General features: G+C 47.5%; 4 protein-coding genes across 4 annotated transcripts; 3 read left to right on the forward strand and 1 right to left on the reverse strand.

The window, feature by feature from the left end:
* The first annotated feature begins 5,263 nt into the window (after window positions 1-5,263).
* Window positions 5,264-6,248, forward strand: LOC124683075 (protein CYSTEINE-RICH TRANSMEMBRANE MODULE 13-like). The gene is made up of 3 exons (XM_047217650.1): window positions 5,264-5,448; window positions 5,580-5,754; window positions 5,887-6,248. Exons 1-3 carry the CDS (start codon window positions 5,433-5,435, stop codon window positions 5,930-5,932), a joined length of 237 nt encoding a protein of 78 aa, XP_047073606.1. The 5' UTR covers window positions 5,264-5,432; the 3' UTR covers window positions 5,933-6,248.
* Window positions 6,249-9,244: 2,996 nt separating this feature from the next.
* Window positions 9,245-10,437, reverse strand: LOC124683076 (histone-lysine N-methyltransferase ASHR2-like). The gene has a single exon (XM_047217651.1). It carries the CDS (start codon window positions 10,426-10,428, stop codon window positions 9,268-9,270), a length of 1,161 nt encoding a protein of 386 aa, XP_047073607.1. The 5' UTR covers window positions 10,429-10,437; the 3' UTR covers window positions 9,245-9,267.
* Window positions 10,438-12,623: 2,186 nt separating this feature from the next.
* Window positions 12,624-14,717, forward strand: LOC124689185 (equilibrative nucleotide transporter 1-like). Its single transcript, XM_047222753.1, has 2 exons — window positions 12,624-13,241; window positions 13,751-14,717. The coding sequence occupies exons 1-2, from the start codon at window positions 12,713-12,715 to the stop codon at window positions 14,473-14,475; spliced, it is 1,254 nt and encodes a 417-aa protein (XP_047078709.1). The 5' UTR covers window positions 12,624-12,712; the 3' UTR covers window positions 14,476-14,717.
* A 1,037-nt stretch (window positions 14,718-15,754) lies between these two features.
* Window positions 15,755-18,785, forward strand: LOC124683077 (AUGMIN subunit 2-like). Its single transcript, XM_047217652.1, has 6 exons — window positions 15,755-15,853; window positions 16,405-16,515; window positions 17,161-17,265; window positions 17,419-17,487; window positions 17,842-17,955; window positions 18,204-18,785. The coding sequence occupies exons 1-6, from the start codon at window positions 15,758-15,760 to the stop codon at window positions 18,501-18,503; spliced, it is 795 nt and encodes a 264-aa protein (XP_047073608.1). The 5' UTR covers window positions 15,755-15,757; the 3' UTR covers window positions 18,504-18,785.
* Window positions 18,786-20,642: the final 1,857 nt, after the last annotated feature.

A 20,642-nucleotide genomic window follows, 5' to 3' on the forward strand; every position in this document is an offset into this window, starting at 1 on the left:
ATTGATTGTAGTCGTCGCTAATTGCTTCAATAATCTATGTATATTTTTTATAATTTTTGAATATCCTGTATTTGTACCGCAATAGATGGAGATCCTCCTCCGCCTCCCTCCGGACAACCCCGCTTGCCTCGTGCGCGCCTCCCTCATAAGCAAGCCCGTGCGTCGCCTCCTCGCCGGCGCCGCCTTCCGCCGCCGCTACTGTGAGTTCCACGGGAGGCCTCACCTGCTGGGCTTCTTCCGAATCCTGGTCGGCGACGAATCCTACTACTCCCGATTCGTCCCCACCTCCGTCTTCTGCCCTGCCGAGCCCGACCGCCCCGACTGGCTCGTGGTCGACTGCCGCCACGGCCGCGCGCGCCCTCTTCGTCACCACCAACCCGGAAACCGAGGGGACCCTCGACCTCGTTGTCTGGGACCCCATGAAGGACGCCCAGCACTGGGTGCCCCAGCCCTCGCCCTCGCCGGAGCATTACAACAACTACGGTGCGGCGGTGCTCTGTGCCGTGGAAGGCTGTGGCCACTCTGGCTGCCAGGAGGGTCCCTTTCGCGTGGCCTTCTTGTCCACCGACCGGACGAACGGGACTACGGTCGCCCGCCTCTACTCGTCGGAGACTGGCGCGTGGATTGAGCTCACCTCTCTTCACCACCCTCGCGCCTATGTCACCAGGTCTCCTAATGTCCTTGTGGGAGGCGTGCTCTACTTCTACAGCATTACAAATCACATCATCCAGTACAGACTCTCTATGCCCCGCTTGTCGGTGATTGAGCCGCCAACCTCGCGCCATGGGAGGCTCATGACGGTGGAAAACGGCAGGCTGGCGTTTGCTTGTGTGGATGACACAACCTTAACCCTGTGGTCGAGGGAGACCGGCGCCAAGGGAGCGGGCGGATGGGCAAAACACACGGTGATCGACCTCAAGACGCTGCTTCCCGATTGCACCTTCTCGGCCTCGGAACTAGGATTCAAGCCTAGTTGGTATCCCACCGCATCTATGAATGGCTCTGCAGAGGGCACTGATGTCATCTTTGTGGGCACGTTTCCTAGCGTCTACATGGTTCAACTCAAGTCAGGGCCAATCAGGAAGGTGCTCGATGACGGTGCAAGAGTCCTTCCCTACATGAGCTTCCACATTCCAGGTATTACACTCATATAACCATGTGATTTTAAGTCGCCATCTGTGAATAGAGGAAATTACTCCATTCGCAATCGTAACCGTATGAATCACAGCTTCTTGATTTTACCTAATTGGATGATTCCGACACATGTGCTCAAGAAACAGAGGTTTTTCTTTTTCTTTTTTGGAAATAACAACTTCATCTCTGTGAATGGTTTTGTCCTGCAAGTGTGTCTGTACTTATGAGAGCTGCTGATGATAAGTTGTTGTTCTTTGGGTTGGGGGCGACTTGTCGGTCCTTGTCATTTGTAAGCAGCTGATTTGATTTATGAATCCTTGCATTTCTGCAGCAATGGAAGCAGTTTCTAAGTGAGGGTGGTGTTTGAAATGTATGACAAATGGAGCGAGGGCTTTTCGATCAAGGTGGAACTATGGAAGTGACTAGGTGTGGTTTTGCATATGACACTGATGGGGCTTTGTAGGATACATATAAGTCTTGGCAGTAGAACTCAGGGTTCATGGTCTGGTTTACGAGCTGCTTCTCTTGTTCTGTTAGTTTGCTCGTTGGTGTTATGGCTTACTAGCTTTTCTGTAATGTGATGAACCTAGAATAAAAGCTACGAATGCTTGCTTTTAAGATGTCGGTGCTCAAGAAAATTAGCGTGTGACGTTAAAAGGCTGTAATGACACGGCGTAATCTCGTATCCAGTAAGGGACCTCTGATTGTTGGCCTGCTTCAACTTTGTCTCTTGAAATTGGCTGGATCTAGAAACTTACAGATTTTTTTTTGCGTGAAAACCATTTGGTTTGTTTGCATGTTACACAATGATATATCCAATGAAGAATGAACTGTACGAATTATCATAGACGGTTATCTTTAGCCCTTGGTGACTGGTGAGGGTGGCGAAGGATCTATGCTCCAGGTCTTATTTGAGCTGATGTTCACATCATTTCAAGCGGTGGTACTCTCATACAGTACAGTTTGTGACTGGTAGAATGCATGGCTCACCATACTCAAGATTTACACCTGATCAATAATTTGAGCTATATACATCTCTAGTCCCACAACTTGCATGAGATGTGCAAATTAGTCCCACTTCTTGCAAAATGGGGTATCTTAGTCCTACAACTTGTCTTACCGTGCAAAACTGATCCAACTGAGCTCAGAAGCTGACACGTGGTGATGTCTTCTTTGCAGAAAAGCCCCTACATATTTTTTCTAGCAGATGCAACCCTAGATCTGCCTTACCGTGCGGGTCCCACCTGTCAGAGAAGGAACTTAATTATGCGCACTGGTGGTGATTCGAAACGGGAACCTTCGCATCTAAAAACATACGCCAACCACCGCGGCGAGCAAATATTTCTGCTGTGAAGTGCCCCGTTATACTATACTTATATATTATGGAGGTAATACACAGGTCACGTCCCCCGTCTGCTTCCACAAGTCCGTGTTAGTGCTATGTTCTAGTTCGGATCGGTTAGGGCATCTCCACAGTTCGATGTAAAATAGACGCGAAAAGTGATGGTGTGTTCTATTTGCGTCGGGTCACAAACGGAAAAATTGTCACCAGCTTATGATTGTGTGTTTGCGTTTAGAAATTGTTTTTCATTGCTTTTGGTACACAATTTGAAACATTGCAAGATAGATACATTTATATAGAATTTCGTACTTAATTTGATAGATCAAAATGAGAGCATCTCCGGTCACGCCCCCCAAAGCGCCCCGCCCCCCCAATCGCGCCGGACCGAGCGTTTGGGGACGTTGTTGTTTGGTGCCGTGTTTGGGGCGCGTCGCTGCCCAGTCACGCCCTCATTTAGATGCCCAAATCAATAAAGATGCACGAAAATAAAAGTTTTCATTCACATTTAATTATATTTTACAAGTTTGAATGAAAACGGCTATATCATCTAACCCTAGCCTACTGGGCGCTAGGCGGTGCGTTTGATAGCTCCGCCCCGTCGTTGCCTCCCCTCCGCCGCTGCTCGTGCGCCGCGTTCCGCCTCTCCCTACGGAGCGCGACGAGAAGAAGTCCGGTTTGCATGGTCGTGGCGTTCGGAACGACGCAAACCCGGCCCAAATCTGGGCTAGGTTTGCGTGGTCGCGGATGGCACGCGGCGTCCGGTCGCATCCGCCTGCTCGCCTGCTCGGCTCCCTTGGGCCCAGCTGTCGGTGGGAGCGGGCGCCATATTAAATGTGGACTGGGAGGGATCTGTCCCTGTCCACTCCACTCCCCACTCCACTCCAGTCGACGGTTCCGCACGCATGCGCAACCGCCGCCATGGCCCCGAAGAGAAGGTTTGCTCCCGGCACCAACGACGGTGAGGCCAGCAGCAGCAGCCGTCCTCCGCCAGTGCTGCGGGCCGGAGGAAACCGAGGCGGTCTCCACATCGGAGAGGCCACCCGCGTCGGCGTGGCTTGCTCCCGGCACCAACGACGGTGAGGCCAGCAGCAGCAGCCGTCCTCCGCCAGTGCTGCGAGCCGGAGGAAACCGAGGCGGTCTCCACATCGGAGAGGCCACCCGCGTCGGCGTGGCATTGGCGCAACCCGCGCCGCTGCTGCTGCCAAAGCTGGAGGAGGAAGAAGACCCTGACCTCCACGCGACTCTGGCGCTGTCCGCGGAGGAGGAGGAGGCGAAGTGGCCGCATCTCACGGATGGAGGAGGAGGAGGCCCGGCAGACGGTCAAGAACGCCGAGGCCGGGGCCTTGCTCGAGCAGGTCCGCCGGGAGGAGGCAGCGGCACGGCGGCGCGAGGAGGCCAGGCTCCGCCGTGAGGAGGAGATGCGGCAGGAGGCCAGGCGCCGCGCGGAGGAGGAGAGGCGCCAGAAGGCCAGGCGGCTCGCCTGGCAGTAGAGGGAGCTGCGCCTCAGGGAGGAGGCGCAGCTCCGGGCTGCTGCGGTGGAGCAGCGGCGGCTCCGGACCCGCACTCCGCCTGGGAGGAGGCCCTGTGGTCGCCGTGGCCGGAGTCCCCGCCGCGGTCGAGCCACAACAGCGCCTCGCCGCCCGGGGACGTCGTCGACGCCGACGATGATGACGCCCACAGGAACTAGGCGGCGCACCGATGGCCACCGTGTCCTCATCAAACCCTAATAGAGGGTTTTTTATTTATTTTTAATTTGAAAGCCCATATAGAGAGCTTCTTTTGGTAGTTAAATTTGCCCAAAATAGGGCTTATGTACAAATTTGCCCAAAATAGGGCATATGCTTAATGAAATTTTGTTTATGTTTATATTTTTGCTCTGTTTTCCAATTTCTTCACATTTACGCTGCGTCCGCGCGTTGGACGCAGCGTGCGACCCAAACGGACACGCGAACGCAAGCCGTTGTTCGGGTATCTATGCGGCCACCCAACGGCCCAAAATGGACGGCGCAGCGTGTCCGTTTATGTCGCCGCGTTGAAGATGCCCTGACACCACCATCGGGTCTGCACTAAGACCAAATCATGGTCGGGAGGTAGTGTATAATAAATTCAAAGTATAGGATAAACCACAATCAGTTGGGCACAGTGGTTTGCTAAGCTCGCTCGCATTACCACCCCCGAAGTCTTGTGTTCGAGACTCAGATGCTAGTTTTAATTTTAATTTTATTATTATCTCTACGTGCGAAACCATCCCTGCTTTTGGATCACCTAGGACCAATTTTGCACGGCAAGACAAGTTGTAGGACTAGAGTACTACATTTTACAAGAAGTGGGATTAATTTACACATTTGGTGCAAGTTGTGGGACTAAGAATGTATATAGCTCCAATAATTTGCCCCTCGGTACATAGACTATACGAATATTCAGTACCGTCTGATACACAAAAACACTTGGCAATCTTTTTGTTTTGTGTAAACATGAACAAAAATTTGGTGCGAGATGCGTTTTGACAACCTCCTCTACCCTCTACGGTAGCCTCGTCGACGAGGAAGGTTCGCTGCGCCGCAGATAAAGGAAGCAATTAACCGACGCCCGCTTGCAACCAGCCACGACCACGAGGCGGCGGCGAGACGCAACACCCCGATGGAGAGCAAAGTCTAACCATTCCCGCGTGGATCGATTTCTTCCTTTAATTCAATGAAACCGTCACCCAGTCTCTTTTTCAACTTTCAACAACGACGCCGACGCGTCTAAGCAACCCAACGGCATAGCCCGCGTAGGCGTAGCAGGTGCATCTCTGTATAAGTAAAGACGCCCGATGATGCAGAAAACTCCATCCAGCCCTAGCTTCGTCTGCTTCGTCTTCCTCCTCCTTCGCTAGCATCAGTTGCGTCAGAACTGCCAAGAACAGAGCACGTTACTCCGCAGAGTTTTCGCTAGCTCTTCCTGCAATTCGATCATGAGCTACCAGCAGGGTACGTACCAAATCGGTCTTGGTGATTGGTTTTCGTTGCTATGATTGGTAGAAATCAACAGCTAGCTAAAGTGAGGCCTGTCTGATTCTTGGAAGTCTGACTTCATCTCTGTTCTTCTTCCGGTTGTGTAGGCTACCCACCTCCGGGCACCGCAGCGTACCCTCCGCCGGGCCAGCAGCAGGCCTACGTCGCCCCGCCGCCGGTCGCCTACCAGCAGGACCAGCAGTACCCTCCTCCTGCCGGCGGCGACACCACGAGCCGCGGCGGCCACGGCAACGGCGGCGGCGATGGCTTCTTGAAAGGATGGTAAGAAGAAAATTCCCTTCTGAACTCTCACTGAGTTAAACTGACATATACATCTTCTTCGTCTCGGCATCCTCGTGGACATGTTGATTGTGCTGATAACACCGTCTGCTACTCTTTTTTTATTTGTTGCAGTTGCGCGGCGCTCTGCTGCTGCTGCCTCCTCGACGCCTGCTTCTGATCATCGAGTCTGTCCCATGCTGCTCCTCCGTCACGATCGAGCCATAGGATCGTCATGGTCATGGTCATCGGATGATGATTTGGTGCCATGTATAGCTGATCATACTATTTTTCTTTTATTTTTGGGATGTGTTTGTTACTTTGTTCACCTGATGAGAACTAGGCCATGTAGAGTGCACGCGTTATTATTGGTTTTCCATACGTATGATTTCAAATAAACATGTGAGGCTGATCTAGTTACCTTCTCTTGGTGTTATTATTTTGTCGCGTATCTTACTGAAATTTCACAATAATTCTAGTGAGTTTGGTACTCTTAACCTGATGTGCGGTTGATCTAAGGTGTCAAGTGGGATCACACCAAAATCCTACTTCTAATTCATTTTACCATTTTTAGTGTAAATTTTGGTGCTAAAATTTACACTAGAAATGGCAATGTGAATTGAAACCGAGACTAGGTTGATCGATCTGGCTAAGCCAGCAGTCCTAACCGAAGAGTACTGAAAACATTCCTTTTCCTCTCCATTATAGCTGTGGCGGTTGCTTGGGTCCTCTCCCTCTCCTGCTGCTCACGGCTTCTGAGAGAGTGATGTGTTTCATTGTGTCCAAACTAGACCCTACCAAATAGTAGCGGGCAAGAGTTGGCTTGACAAAATTTTCGCCGAAGAATACTCCACCTTCACTTGGTCAAATATTTGGCAAGGATTTATGAGAGAAATTGGTCAAATATTTGGCAAGGATCTATGAGAGAAATTGGTTGAGAACCAACCTAAGGTTGGGTGGTTTGGGCATGTACAATGGTGATATCTTAGCAGTGCCACGTAGGATAAACGCTGAGGTGGAGGAAAGAGAAATATGAAAAAAGACTTTGTCTTCTCTTAGCTAAGAGATCATCTCTTAGCACAATCTCTCTCACCACAAATTTAGGAAATCTCGTTACTAAAGATAAGAGTAAAAAACAACCCATTATACATCATGTTTTATTGTTATATCTAGATTACGTGGCAGGATTAAGATAAGATAGTCTTATCAACCATTGCACATGCCCTTAGGAGGGTGGTTGTACCCCTAGCCCACAGAGTTCAAATCCTAGGTTTGACATATGTGTGTCTCATTAAGACGGAATATTCATTCAGTGGGAGGCGATGTTCCCGTCGACAGCGAGGCGCCCGTGGTGACTTCGTCAATTTCAAGATCCCCACCGGCTCAATCTTTCGGAGGTGCTCATAGGGGTAGGGTGTGCGTGTGTGCGTTCATGGGGTGAGTGTATGTGCGTGTATGTGAGGTTGTACTGTGTTTCTAAAAAAAAAAATGGTCAAATATTTAGCAAGAATCGACAAGAAAAATGGTGGACGTCCCTTAACGACCAAAGTTTTGATGACAAACCAAACAGAGACTAATGTTGAAAGGGCAGATTTTTCAGCGTGGCTAGTTTAGTCACCAACCGAACATAGGATGAATCACATCTCTTCTTCATCCTCGGTGGCTACGTTATCTACCAATGGTGGCTGGATTCATCTCTTCTTCATTGTCCGTGGATCTGGCTGGCAGCTCTATATTTTGACTTCTCAACTTTCTGTTCAACCAGTGGAATAATCCACAAAAGATTCATTATCAGCCGGGTCATGGTGTGGAACCAGACTATTAGTAGCTACAGAAAAACGCCTCCACTTCAAACCTCAGAAAAGAGTCCTGTTTCAGTCTCGCCAAGGACCGAAACCTGGACCATACAGATAGTACCAGAAAGGCGCCAACACTTGCTAAGATTCAACGCATGGCTTCACAGCACTGACTGTTCAGTAAGAAAATCTTATTTCTCCAGCACACTCGCCGCTATAGTATTCACTTTCCTGACCTGTAGTAGTATACTCAGAAGCTAGCTAGCCACATTCATTTGCTCACAAAATGCGCGACACTCGGAAAATTCGCAACCAAATAAAAACAGCTACTACCATAAGACAACATTATAACTCAAACGAACAGACAACGATGCAGGTCATAAGGCAAGACAGCCAAGGGACATGGCCACATAAGTCAAACTCTAGCGAGCTAACTTCTATCAGTTTATAACTTGCCAGAGGTTCACTTGGCCATGAAAGACACAGGCACGCCGAAAATTGTACAGGTCCAGGACGGACTGCCCATAAATCACATTCAGACTCAGTGAACGAATCTTGTGCACACATCTTCCTGCCTTCGGGTGGATTAAACCAGATCTCTTTTAGAAAACAACCCTCAGGTAGGGAAACGCCCAACAGTACCTCCTTTTCATCGCCATTAACCAACTGCACTGCCATATAACATTTTGGACGTCAGAACTGTCATAGATACACTCGAACAGACAATTTACGTTTGAACTATCTGCAACGGATGCAATGCCCAGTATAGAAACAATATAAACGCTACTTTTCCTAATGTATGCTTTTACAGTATTGGAGTCAAGATGAAAACCACATATAATGTCTACTAATGCCTAAATGTTCTTCAAATTTGATGGCTCATGCTGATCTAGTTATATATAATGAAGCACCGTTTTGACTGAGTTGGCTTTCTGATTTCCTCTTCAAGTCAAGAAGCAAAACTAATGAATAGAAAGTAAGCAGCTATTTAGGATTTAGCAACCACAACAAGGGTAGTCTGAAACTCTCAATTAAGGGAAGAAATGTGATCATAAAATTCACCAGGGTATCAAAATATAGTGCATTATTAGTTTTTTCCTAGGTCAAACTTTGTAAAGTTCAACCAAATTTAAGGATCAACATTTATAATACCAAATCAATACCATTAGATCCATCACGAAATATGTTCTCATACTGTATTTATTGGGCATTGTACATGTGGATATTTTCCATATAAATTTGGTAAAACTTTACAAAGTTCAAGTTAGGTGTTTGATGACATGGAGGGGCTACAGCAATACTTCCACATGGTAAGCTTTGATGGTAAACTAGTGCCATTATTTGCTAGCAGCCTTATCCAGGTTAGCATGCATGGCTTGATATTTCCCAAAGAATTCAGAGAAACTATATCAAAAGTTCCTCCACATCAAACAATGAAAATTAAGAACGATTAAGGTTATTGTCACATGGTTACTGCAGTGGCTAATAAAATCATTCATTTCCTGGTCTACAGCCCAACACATGAACGGATTGGTTATCTGAAGATATGAAGCTGCATATGCTCGAGCATCACTAATTTTATGCTAGCTAACTTGAGAAATCAGGATATTCACTTCAGATAACAATACAGCAAGTTCCGAAAGCAGTATCAATAATGGGGCAGATAGAAAGTGTGAGTAGCAAACACTTACCCAAACAAAAAAGTACCACAGCAAACATCCTAATTGACCATGCTGGAATCACCAGCATCAGGCTCATCGTCATCCTCTTCTTCCTTCTTCAGCTGGCCACAGGCATTGCACTCAAACACATGGGACAGGTCACCATTCGGCAAGGGCGGCAGCGGTGCAAGCATGCCATAGCAGTCCTCACGATCACACAGATACCTTACAAAGAAGAAGGAATGTGGGAAATCGTCATCACCACCATCACTCCCTTCCTCCTGCTCCATCCCCTCATCAACACCATCTACAGCATCCTCCTTGTCATGCTCTTCTTCCATGGTGTCATCCTCATTATCATCATCATCATCAAACTTCCACTTGCTCTCGACCTGACACCGGTCACACTCACAGCGGAACCCATAGTCCTCCAGCAGCCTGCGCTGCCGGTCAGCGTACCTCCAATTGGCCGCGAAGTAGCTGATGCAGACCTCCCGCCCCTCCGAGATGCCATGGAGCGCGCGCACGACGATGTCGGTGTTCCCCGGCCCCGGCCTGTCGGCGTAGTCGAAGTGGCAAGCGTTGGGCAGGCAGTCGTGGTTGAGCAGCGAGGCGCGGAGGTACACGGCGTAGGCGCGCGTCTTGCGGAGCTCCAGCGGCACGTCGGGGCGGTACGGCTCCATGATGGAGAAGCTGTTGGTGCGGTCCTTGGAGAGGAGCGCGGCCGTGAGGTCCGGGGAGAAGCCCGGGGGCAGCAGGTGCGGCGGCGCCAGGGAGGATACCATGGCGTGGAGGGTCGCGGCGTCCTGCTGCTGCTGGCTCGGGGAGGGGGCCGAGGAGAGGGAGAGGAGCGCGCGGAGGGAGGGGTCCGGGAGCGAGTAGGCGGAGAGGAGGAAGAGGAGGGCCTCCTGGTGCGCGTCGGGGGCGGCGGCGAGGTTGCGGGAGAGCGCGGCGCAGAGGAGGCGCGGGTGCGAGGCGGCGGCGCAGGCCGGGGAGCAGAAGGCGGCGGCGCGACAGGAGGGGCAGGCCAGGGCGTGGGGCGGTGGCGGGAGGGAGCGGAAGCAGGCGGAGCAGTAGGCGGGGAGGGAGGCGAGCGAGGACGGGTAGAGGAGGATGGGCGGCTCGGAGAGGATCACCTCGCCCTCGAGGATCTCGCGGGCTGCGAGGAGCGCGCGGCCGCGGCCCGGGAGGTCGGCTGCGCGGAGGGGTTCTCCGGCCATGCTTGGCGGTGCACTCGCCGTTGCAGCGGCGGCGGAGGCGGAGCAGGAGGGAGAGAGGTTTTGGGTCGGCAGTGGAAGGTTTGTGTTGGAGAAGAACCCTTGGGTTGAAATGGGAAATAGGCCGAAATATGGTTTACAGGGCTTGGGCCTTTCGTAAAGAAATACTATATGGGCCGACGTGCGCGTGAAGACAGTAATCCAAAACGGCACCCTCTGTTTTGAAACTTCTATGCGTAGAATGTTTTTTCAATTTTTTTTTTTTTTTGAGAAACACAATATAAAGTAGATGCCCACATATACGCGCACATACATTCATCCCTATGAACGCACACATGCACCCTACCTCTATGAACACCTCCGGAAAGACTGAGCCGGTGGATTGGATCTTGAAATTGACGAAGTCACCAAAGGTGCCTCGCTGTCAACGAGAACGTCGACTCCCACCGAATGAATATTCCGCCTATATGAGACACACAGATATTAAACCTGGGGTTTGAACTCTGGTGGGCTAGAGGAACAACCACCCTCCTAACCACCCAACCTCAAGTTGGTTCTCGTTTTTTTTCTTCAAAATTTCAGATATACAATTAGGTAGTTTTTCATATATGTCAATTTTATTAAGAAATACGGTAGCATGTCATACTTTGGATTACACAATATAATTTATAAATTTAGAGATCCACACTAGTACCAAGATAGAGATTTGTTGTAGAGCAATATTTTTCTAGTTCACAAATAATGCAATTCCTTCATCAAACTTTTACAAGAACATGCTCGGTCACTACTATTTGAACATGATTTTTTTTATAACTAGAGCTAACTATCCACTAAGAGTTTTTTTTGTATGGCATATTGTAAGTAACCCTAGTTCTCTTGCTAACCTGATCAAGGCTGGCAGTCTAGATGCGTTGATTTCGGCTTTAGTTGGGGAAAAAAATTAAAGCCACTTAGATTTGTAGTTTTAGATGGTGAAATTTCAAATAAAACGTACCCACGCTAGTATTTGGAGATTTGAACATGAAATTTTATAACTTCAAGCTATGATTCATTGATTCTCTTACTTCTGAAAAACTGGAGTCACCGGAGATAACTATCCACTAAGATTTTTATTTTGGGTTTGGCATATTAGAAAGAAAGGTGACCATGGTTCCCTTATTATGCTAATCAAGGTAGCACTCTAGATGTTTTGATTTCAGTTTAGGCCGGGAAACCCCCCCCCCCCCCGCCCATGAAGACACTACCTACTATTTACAGGTTGTTGGCCGATTTTTTCCATTGAAAATCAATCTAAAGCTCATTTTTTAGCCCCTCCCCCAGCCCATTTTGCCCCCCTAGGAGTTTGGCCCAAGGTCCGCGCCTTGTGGCTAGAGTTCAGGATATCAAGCCAGCTCATCCGAGTTTTCGTAGAAGCGCTCGTTGACCGATGGGGTGCTATCTTGTACTCCATCTGATCCATATTATTTGATGGTAAACTGGATGTGCCTATAATTAATATGTGTCTACATATATCTATATTAGCATCAAATAATATAAATCGGAGGGAGTAGTAAAAAAACGCACATCAAGAAGTCTCACCTAGAGAGGGGTCATTCTGTGGTTGGTCAACATTTTTTGTTTGTTTGAATCATAATTTGGCAACCAAACTATACAAGTAGGAAATTTCAAAGTGGCCGTTCGCATCTCTGCAAGATCGTGTATAGATGCCTTAGAAGATTTACAGTTTTCGAAGCTTACTCATCCTCTTTAAAAAGGCGTTACATTTGACCATGCTAACATGGATAGGTACATAGTGAGAAGTTGCTTCACATAACCGGTGCACCATTTAGCACGCGATCTGTCACGACCACTACCCACAACCCACCCCCAGCCCAGCGACCACGTGCGATTTATTTATTATCAGATCATACTTAAACCATCCATGCGATATTGTTGATATTGTTGCTGCATCTTCAATATGCTTAACCAAGCAGTATGTGACTTTGAAATGATTTATTTTGTTCAGATAACCAACATGAAAAAGACAACTACGAGTTATTCAAAAGAAAAGAAAAAATACTCCACATACGCACACAAAATTACAAATTAAAGGAGCCTGTAGATCCAGTTGGCCCACCATGTCAGCGACACAAGAATCGCACATATCCACCAGCAGAAGCCTATAGGACAAGGGGCCACGAGGCACACGAACCACTTCAGCTCAAACACGAAACGCACAAGGGGAGAAGAAAAAAAACGAGTCCACTCCGCCCACGCATCCGAGATCCCAAATCCGCCGGAGGAAGCAATGGCCGGCGGAGACGTGGAGGCCACGGCGGCGCTTCTGCCGCCGCCGGCGGGGTCGGAGGAGGCGGAGCGCGCTCCGCCGCCGGAGGACCGGCTCGGGGTGGGCTACCTCATCTTCTTCACGCTGGGCGCCGGGTTCCTGCTGCCCTGGAACGCCTACATCACCGCCGTCGACTACTTCTCCTACCTCTACCCGGGCGCGCCCGTCGACCGCGTCTTCTCCGTCTCCTACATGCTCTCCTGCCTGCTCCCGCTGCTCCTCATCGTGCTCGTCTTCCCCAAGTCCAGCGCCGGGGCGCGCATCAACACGGGGCTCGCCCTCTTCACGCTCGCGCTCCTCGTCGTGCCCGTCATGGACGCCGTCTACGTCAAGGGCACCCCGCGGCTCTACGGGGCGTTTGACGTAACCGTCGCCGCCACCGCCTTGTGCGGCGTCGCAGACGCGCTCGTGCAGGGCGGGGTCATCGGCTTCGCCGGGGAGCTCCCCGAGCGGTACATGCAGGCCGTCATTGCCGGAACCGCCGCTTCAGGTCCCCTTTTACCTCTGCTATGTCTCTGTTGGTTCCTTTGTCTGTTTTTAGTTTATTTGAGTTCTGTAGTTCCTTCAATTGCTCCACTAGAACCTGTTTTGTTTTGGACTCACATAGCAGGCACCAAATTGGCACCACATGGAACACTCTAATTCTTGAACTGCAAAATGTATGTCTAACATAATACTCCCTCCGTTCCTATTTAATCGACGCGGGGGAGAGAAGGCTAATGAACAAATAACATATTGATAGAAGTCAATTAAATCCGGACAGAGGTAGTACTTGTTAAAATCTTCAAGCCCGGATTGCAGTTTGTGAGTTGAGCAACCGAAACACAATATGTGCTGTTGGGCCTAACGAATTGGAGCAGAAATCGCTGCATTTCATGATACATTTGGTCCAACTCTCACAAATCAAGCCTTGCCTATTTGATGCATTTTTTGTGAAATGTATGATGAATTTGCAATTTTATTTGATGGGTAGATGCTAATGAGATTTGCATTCCACAGGTGTGCTTGTCTCGGCGATGAGAGTACTTACCAAAGCAAGCTACCCTCAGGACGCCCCTGGCTTAAGGGCAAGCGCGATCCTGTACTTCATCGTCGGTATCGTGGTCATGATCATCTGCATAGTGTGCTACAATGTGGCCGACAGGCTCCCGGTCGTGGTGTACTACAAGAACCTCAAGAGGAGGGCTCAGAAGGCAGAGGTGGGCGGCGGCATGACGGGGTCCGCCTGGAGGTCAACCTTGTGGAGCATCGTCGGGACAGTGAAGTGGTATGGGGTGGGAGTTGTTCTCATCTACGGAGTCACCCTGTCCATATTCCCGGGGTTCATCACAGAGGACGTGCACTCTGAGGCGCTCAAGGACTGGTACCCTATCATGCTCATCAGCGCCTACAACGTGTTTGATCTCGTCGGCAAGTGCCTGCCGGCCCTCTATCTCCCCGAGAACGGCAAAGTCGCTGTTGCTGGGTCATTCGTGAGGCTCCTGTTTATCCCTCTCTTCTACGCTTGCCTGCACGGACCCAGCTTCTTCCGCACCGAGGTCCCGGTCACCATACTGACATGCCTCCTCGGACTCACCAACGGGTACCTGACCTCCGTGCTCATGATCCTCGCGCCCAAGGCTGTGCCCATACACCACTCCGAGACCGCCGGGATAGTCATAGTATTGTTCCTTGTCACTGGGCTAGCCATCGGCTCTTTTGTTGCTTGGTTCTGGGTCATCTGAATGGTGAGGGGGGCTGCCATCCCTGTGTATTCATGGCTTCTGGTCATCTGAATGGGGGCCCTGCCACCTTGTGTATTCATGTCTGTATACCATGGCATCATGTTCTTGCTGATGCTTCATTTGCCCAACCAAGGGTATGTAACTTGTTAGTTGTATGTTTGCATTCATGAAAGGATATCGGTGCAAACGTGTGTAAATTTACATTCATGGAAAGGATATCCACAGTTTATATTGATTCCTCACTCCTGATCATATGACGCTTTCATATTTCCTCACTTCGCTTAAACGTTCTGTGCTATTTCAAGGATTGTGAGTCGACGAGTCGATGGGTCGTTCTGGGGCAGCGACTCAGAGACTAGTCAAGACTAGTCTCGACTCAGCAAGACTCATGTTTAACACTAAATTACTAATGTGTTTAATGTAGGATAGAATATAAGGCTAGGGATAGAGGAGTGGGGGAAAACCTGGGCAATTCCTTCCAATGGCCAAGACCTTCCTCTTGTCCATGAACCAGCAGCCTACAGGTTAGGGACAGGGGAGTGGGGAATAACCTGGGCAATTCCTTCCAATGGCCGGCAGGTTCTTGCTGAGGCGGCGGCCAAGGGAGAGAACACCAAGATGTGTTTTGGCTTTTGGGTTTGAGCGGGGGAAACTGTCTCTCGATCTTGGTTTCACAGGGAAACACGGGGAAAAATGGGAATGGGAGGAAAGAATGGAAAAAATTATAACATGTCAGATCATTTTTTAAGTCGACCGACTCACAAACCTGGACTAGTCAAGACTAGTCGATCGACTAGATCGACTCATCAAATGAGTCGAGTCGTCGACCTTGCAAATGCGACTCGTAGACTAGTCGTCGACTAGTCTCGACTAGTCTTTCGACTCGCAATCCATGTGCTATTTACTGGTTGATGTTATTATCTTTTTTTGTAGAATTTTTTTTTTGCAGAAAGAAACATGTTTTCTTACTGTAAGAAACACATTGTTAATGTCAGTTGCCACCTACTAGAAGACACCATGTTACTGTAGTATTTTTTTCTACGGAAATTCTGAGTAAATTTCATTTTCTAAAAAATATTGCGATCGCGAGGTGAAGAGCATAGGGCAGCTCAGCTGCAGTATTTGGACATTTGGAGGCATCTCGGTTCAAAATCGGCAGCCGAGAGTTTCAGAGAGCAAAAGCTCAACCGGCCGGCGACGCGAAAACCGAAAGCGAAACACGCACCAACTCACCAAACCCCAAAGCCTACGCGTCCTCGTCGCGCCCGTTGCCGGAGAGGCCATGGCGGCGGCGCAGAAGCCGGCGAAGCGGCTGGGCGGCATGGCGGAGGCGCTCGCCATCGCCGGGGACCTCGGCTTCCCGGCCCCTCCCGCGCAGGTTAACCCCACACCCCTTCCCCCCGCGCCTCCTCTCAGATCCTGCCCCAGTCATTTTCGTCCCGTCCCCCGCCATCCCGCGAGATCCAAACCTCCCGATCGAATTGTTGTTCATTTTTTAGGTAATTTGTTCGTCGGGGATTGTGAAATGTAGGTTTCGAACAAAGTGCCGCTCCTGAATTAGAAGCATATTGCCGCAATTTCCGCATGTTTTGGGCGGTCTAAGCATCTAGGTCCGCGCGAGCGGCATAAGATTGGGTAGTCTTGCGAGGAGCATCTATGGTGGTGTGCTCCTAGCTGAGACTGTAGGGTTCGTTAGCGATTGAAACCTAGCTACCTCGGAGCTTGATGTAACCCATCTGAAACTGTTAGCTAAGAATGCCGTGTCAGGCTCCCTCTACCGCTCTGTCTCATGGATTAGCAACTCGCGCAGATGGTGATGAAATGATTATTATTTGCAATCTCGATTTTTTTTTTGATTACAAACTTGTATTTTGCAGAATATGGACATGTGTATTTCTTTTAAGTCTTTACGCTTTCTTGCCATTTCAGGAAGATCAGAGCTCCTCGGACAAAAGTGATGACCTGGTTAAGGTACTAAGGGAGCTGACTGTCGTCCAACGGAATATCGCCAATTTGCAGGTGGAGCTACAAGGCAGAAAGGTAATGGATTGACGACCTGCTGTTAGTGCCTGAATGCTACACTAATTCCGTGTAATTTTTACTTGTCGTTGTTACCTTTTCAGATCGCTTACTATGCAGTAGTGCTTTGATAGATCACTGCTTTGATATTTCACTACTTTGTCTTGGCGTAGTGAATACCCTTTTCATTTTCTAATTGAATCGCATGGAGATTCATTTTTTCTGTATCAATATGTACATTTTTACTATTATGGGGAATATTTCATTGCTATAAAAGCATATAACATGGATAATTTTTTCCTCTTAAGTGAAAATATTTGATTTTATATCTGTCCATAATATCCGGTACGTGTTTAAACTTACTTTAAGTCTTTAACTATTCTTGATGTTTGAAAAATGAGTCAAAGTATCCAACTCTCTTTAAATGCAGCTGGTGTTGATAAAACTTGAGGCTGTTTATGCCCTATTAATAGTTTCTCAAAAAAAAGTGACATTGTGATTCATAACAAATAAAGTGCGGGCATCCAATTTCACTCATACTTATAGAGTTGGATTTATGTATATCATCTCCAAATGCTGGCATATTCATATTGTATCTGATTTCAGGGCTTTTGTCTTGTGTATATTATCTTTGTTGATCATATTTATGACTTTTGATTATCGCAGGATGATAAAAACATTGCTCATTTGACTCATGTTAGTGAAATGGAAAAGAAGTGTGAATCTTTGGCCAGAATTACAGCTATTTTGAAAGATGTTATTCAAAACAAGGTATTGTAAGTCAGAATTCATTAGTTTTCTTTCTTTCTCACTCAGATTATTGTGTGAAGAAAATTCTGCCTGTGCTATTGGCTGCCCCAAATACTGTATAAATAGATCAATTTGCAAGAGCCAAATATTAAAGTAACAAACCTTTTCTATCAGGACCGCATTATTGCCCGTCTGCAACAGCCTTACTCGCTTGATTGCATTCCTGTTGAAGCTGAATACCAGGTCAGGTTCTTGATCATTTTTAACTTCTGATTTGTACAGAACATACACCATTCTTTCATGAACTTCCACATTCAAACTGAAAAGGTTGTAGCAAGTAGCAACCTACTCCCTCTGTTCCAAAAGAAGTATTGCATCTTTATCTAGATACAGATGTATCTACACATGAAATGCTTCTAGATACATCTGTATCTGGACAAAGCTGTGACAATTATTTTGGAATGGAGGTAGTACATCCATTTTTTTAATTATGCATGTTTTTACAATAGCTGCATCTGCTTAGGGGATTTCTGTACTAAATGTGTTGTTTTCTGAGCTGAACACATTCTCTTACTCACTGTGCTTGCTTCTCCTCAGAAACAATTCTCAGAGCTACTTCTGAAAGCAGCAAGTGACTATGGGGCATTGACAGCATCAGTTGGAGATTTTCAATGGAGTCAGAACTTCAGAGAGTCGCCTGCTGTGTGGGGTGTAAGTCAAAAATTCTTTTTTCTAATAAATTACCCTCTCTGTTCCATATTAGTTGACGCAGATTTAGTACAAAGTTACACTAAATCTGCATCAACTAATATGGAACGGAGGGAGTAGTAGTCATAGCAAATTCATCCTGTGCTTAATGTTAGTGTTACCAGTGTCAGTGTTGGATGATTGTTGCATTCTTATTGCATAGCCCTACACTCTGTCAGATAGGATTAATGACTTCTTTTATTTACTTGAAGGAAATGCTACGACCGATACCAGCTGCGCTCGCATCCTGCACCCGGTTCTTTGAGGCTATGTCTGCGATGAGGGAATCGTTTTCTACTCTTCAAGCATTACGCGTCGGCCACTCTTCTCTGTCAATGACCCCAGGTGGCGCCAGTGACGATTCGAAGTTCTTGACGCCGCCTCAGTGGAGAGAGGGCTCGATGCTCAATAGCTGGAAGCAAGTGGATGGCGCAAACTCCGAAAGCGACGGACTTGAAAGTACGAACCAAAGGAGGCTGTCATGGCCATCCTCCGTCAACAGGGACCTGTAGGTCACAGCTCACCAAGCAAATACCCTGCCTATTTACATTCTGTATAAATAGGATTGCTGAGGCCTGTCTTTGATTTTGATTCGGTGTGGTTTGTTCTGGTTGCTGGCAGAAGCTACCTTTGGCACACTATGAAAGCTCAGAACTAATTAAGTAAAATTCCAATAGGTCATACAAAACTGTGGTCATTTCAGGGGGAATGCTAGTGAAAAGAAGGTAACTGGAATGTATGGTTTTCTGTATGACTTATGCGCGACAAAATTTGATGATTTAATGTGTGCCTTCTGCACATCACACTGGGGAATTAATCATGGATAGATTCCGTATTTCCAGCTTAACAAGGACGTACGAGCCGTGTATTGGGTGAGAGGTCGTTCTAGTGCGGCCATGCTATCGACCCATGGTAGATCCCTAAAAAGTTATTTTTCGAAATATGTGTTGATAACTCTGCAGAATTTCAAAACCAATATTTATATACAAGAAACAAAAAGGACAAATTGAACTATAAATACTGCCTCAAATTTTGTCTCTATTTTTGTCATGTGACATTGTTCACAACTCAATTTATCTTCTCTATAGTTCCATTTGTATTTAAGATTTGGAGGCTTCGCATTCCATTGACTTACCACGGGATAATTATATTGAAAATCAATACCAATATTTTTGTTTAGATGTGCAGGTATTTAGAACCGAGACTTGATATTGAGGTTGAATTCCATGTTGTTGGATGATCAAAGTGGCGAATTGCAGTTGTCGGGGACTATGATCATTAATTCATTATGTTGTTCTATACATGATTTTTTATTTAACATCTGAATATATGTGAATAGGTATAGATCACATAAAAATATAAAAAAGGAAAAGCTATTGTTGTGTGATTGTCACTTCATCCGATAGCATAAAAAACATGGAAAATTGTAAGCAACAACAACAATGTTGTAACAATCACGACAAGAAACAAACACTATGTTGACAACATGACATATTGGCAACAACAATATAATATCAAGTACCGTGCATAATCCATCATAAACGGCACCGTCAGCATAGTAAGAAGTCCTCACGAACCGGTACGAGAAAACAACAAGACACGAAGGCGATCAGGAGGCGGCTCTAAAACCCATCTAGGGTTTCGTCCCTCTTGCCTACGACACTGCCGGTCCGCCCCGCCTGCGGTGGCCTTGGGGCCTCAGAGGTGTGGCGGACCGCGGCCTCTCGCCGGCAGGAAGGTTTCAGTTATTCGTTTAGTTTGTTTTCGGTGTCTTCTTCGGAATGGTGAGGCGGCGGCTACTTCCTGAAGTCAGAACAAGGTCCTCCCCGTCCTATCCTCGCTCTGGTGGTGCATCTAGCGTCGGCGGAGGCCGCGTGGAGTTGTGTGTCAGGGATCTCCCGTGATCCGGTCGTCTTTCGTGTTCGATCGTGTGGTTTCAGGCCAGTCTCTTCTGATCTATGGTTGTTATCTTTGGCGATGGTTGCTGCTCTGGTGCGCTGGTCCTTTGGGGCCTTAGCACGACGACTTCCCGTCGGTCTACTACAACAAGCTCTACTACGACAAGTTTTGCCTGACTCTGTTGATAGAGGGGCTAGGAAGGGGGCGCGCCTTCGGCTCGTGCTAGTGTCTGTAGTCGTCGCTAGGTGGTCCAATGATCTATTTGTATTTTTTATTACTTCATATTTATACTACTATTGATGATTATTAATAGATCGGTGAAATTTTCGTAAAAAAAAATCCTCACATGTTAGATATTCCCATACCCAATATTACAACATAACAAGTTCTTAGGATATATAGCAAACACAACTGGAAGTTCTCAAGACATGCGGCACACATCATATGTAATATAAATCAAACTCCATTCTTTACATTCACCATCAACGTCGACATCATCAACAACCATGGGAAGCTTCACAAGTGCTTGGAACCAGTATTCACTAAGGATTAGCTTCCCATAAGGTTGTAGTGTGTTAGTACGAGACAAGTTAGGTATGAGATCATTCAAGTGCATCAAGTATCTCAGATTAGTTACAATGGGAAATATCATACACTAGTATCATGCACATGATACTAGTTTATGATACTACCCCCACAATGCATAGTATCATAAATAGTATCATAATATCATCATATTTAATATTTTGTAG

The sequence above is a fragment of the Lolium rigidum genome, chromosome 1 (genome assembly GCF_022539505.1).
Source record: "Lolium rigidum isolate FL_2022 chromosome 1, APGP_CSIRO_Lrig_0.1, whole genome shotgun sequence".
Classification (NCBI taxonomy): Eukaryota; Viridiplantae; Streptophyta; class Magnoliopsida; order Poales; family Poaceae; genus Lolium; species Lolium rigidum.

Bases quoted from the DNA above. Each gene is read 5' to 3' on its own strand.
- LOC124689185 (XM_047222753.1), top strand. From the start codon at position 12,713: ATGGCCGGCGGAGACGTGGAGGCCACGGCGGCGCTTCTGCCGCCGCCG. The intron at 13,242-13,750 runs GTCCCCTTTTAC...TGCATTCCACAG, and splicing joins TGCCGGAACCGCCGCTTCAG to GTGTGCTTGTCTCGGCGATG.
- LOC124683076 (XM_047217651.1), bottom strand. From the start codon at position 10,428: ATGGCCGGAGAACCCCTCCGCGCAGCCGACCTCCCGGGCCGCGGCCGC.
- LOC124683075 (XM_047217650.1), top strand. The intron at 5,755-5,886 runs GTAAGAAGAAAA...TATTTGTTGCAG, and splicing joins GATGGCTTCTTGAAAGGATG to TTGCGCGGCGCTCTGCTGCT.
- LOC124683077 (XM_047217652.1), top strand. From the start codon at position 15,758: ATGGCGGCGGCGCAGAAGCCGGCGAAGCGGCTGGGCGGCATGGCGGAG. The intron at 17,266-17,418 runs GTATTGTAAGTC...CTTTTCTATCAG, and splicing joins AAGATGTTATTCAAAACAAG to GACCGCATTATTGCCCGTCT. The intron at 17,956-18,203 runs GTAAGTCAAAAA...ATTTACTTGAAG, and splicing joins AGTCGCCTGCTGTGTGGGGT to GAAATGCTACGACCGATACC.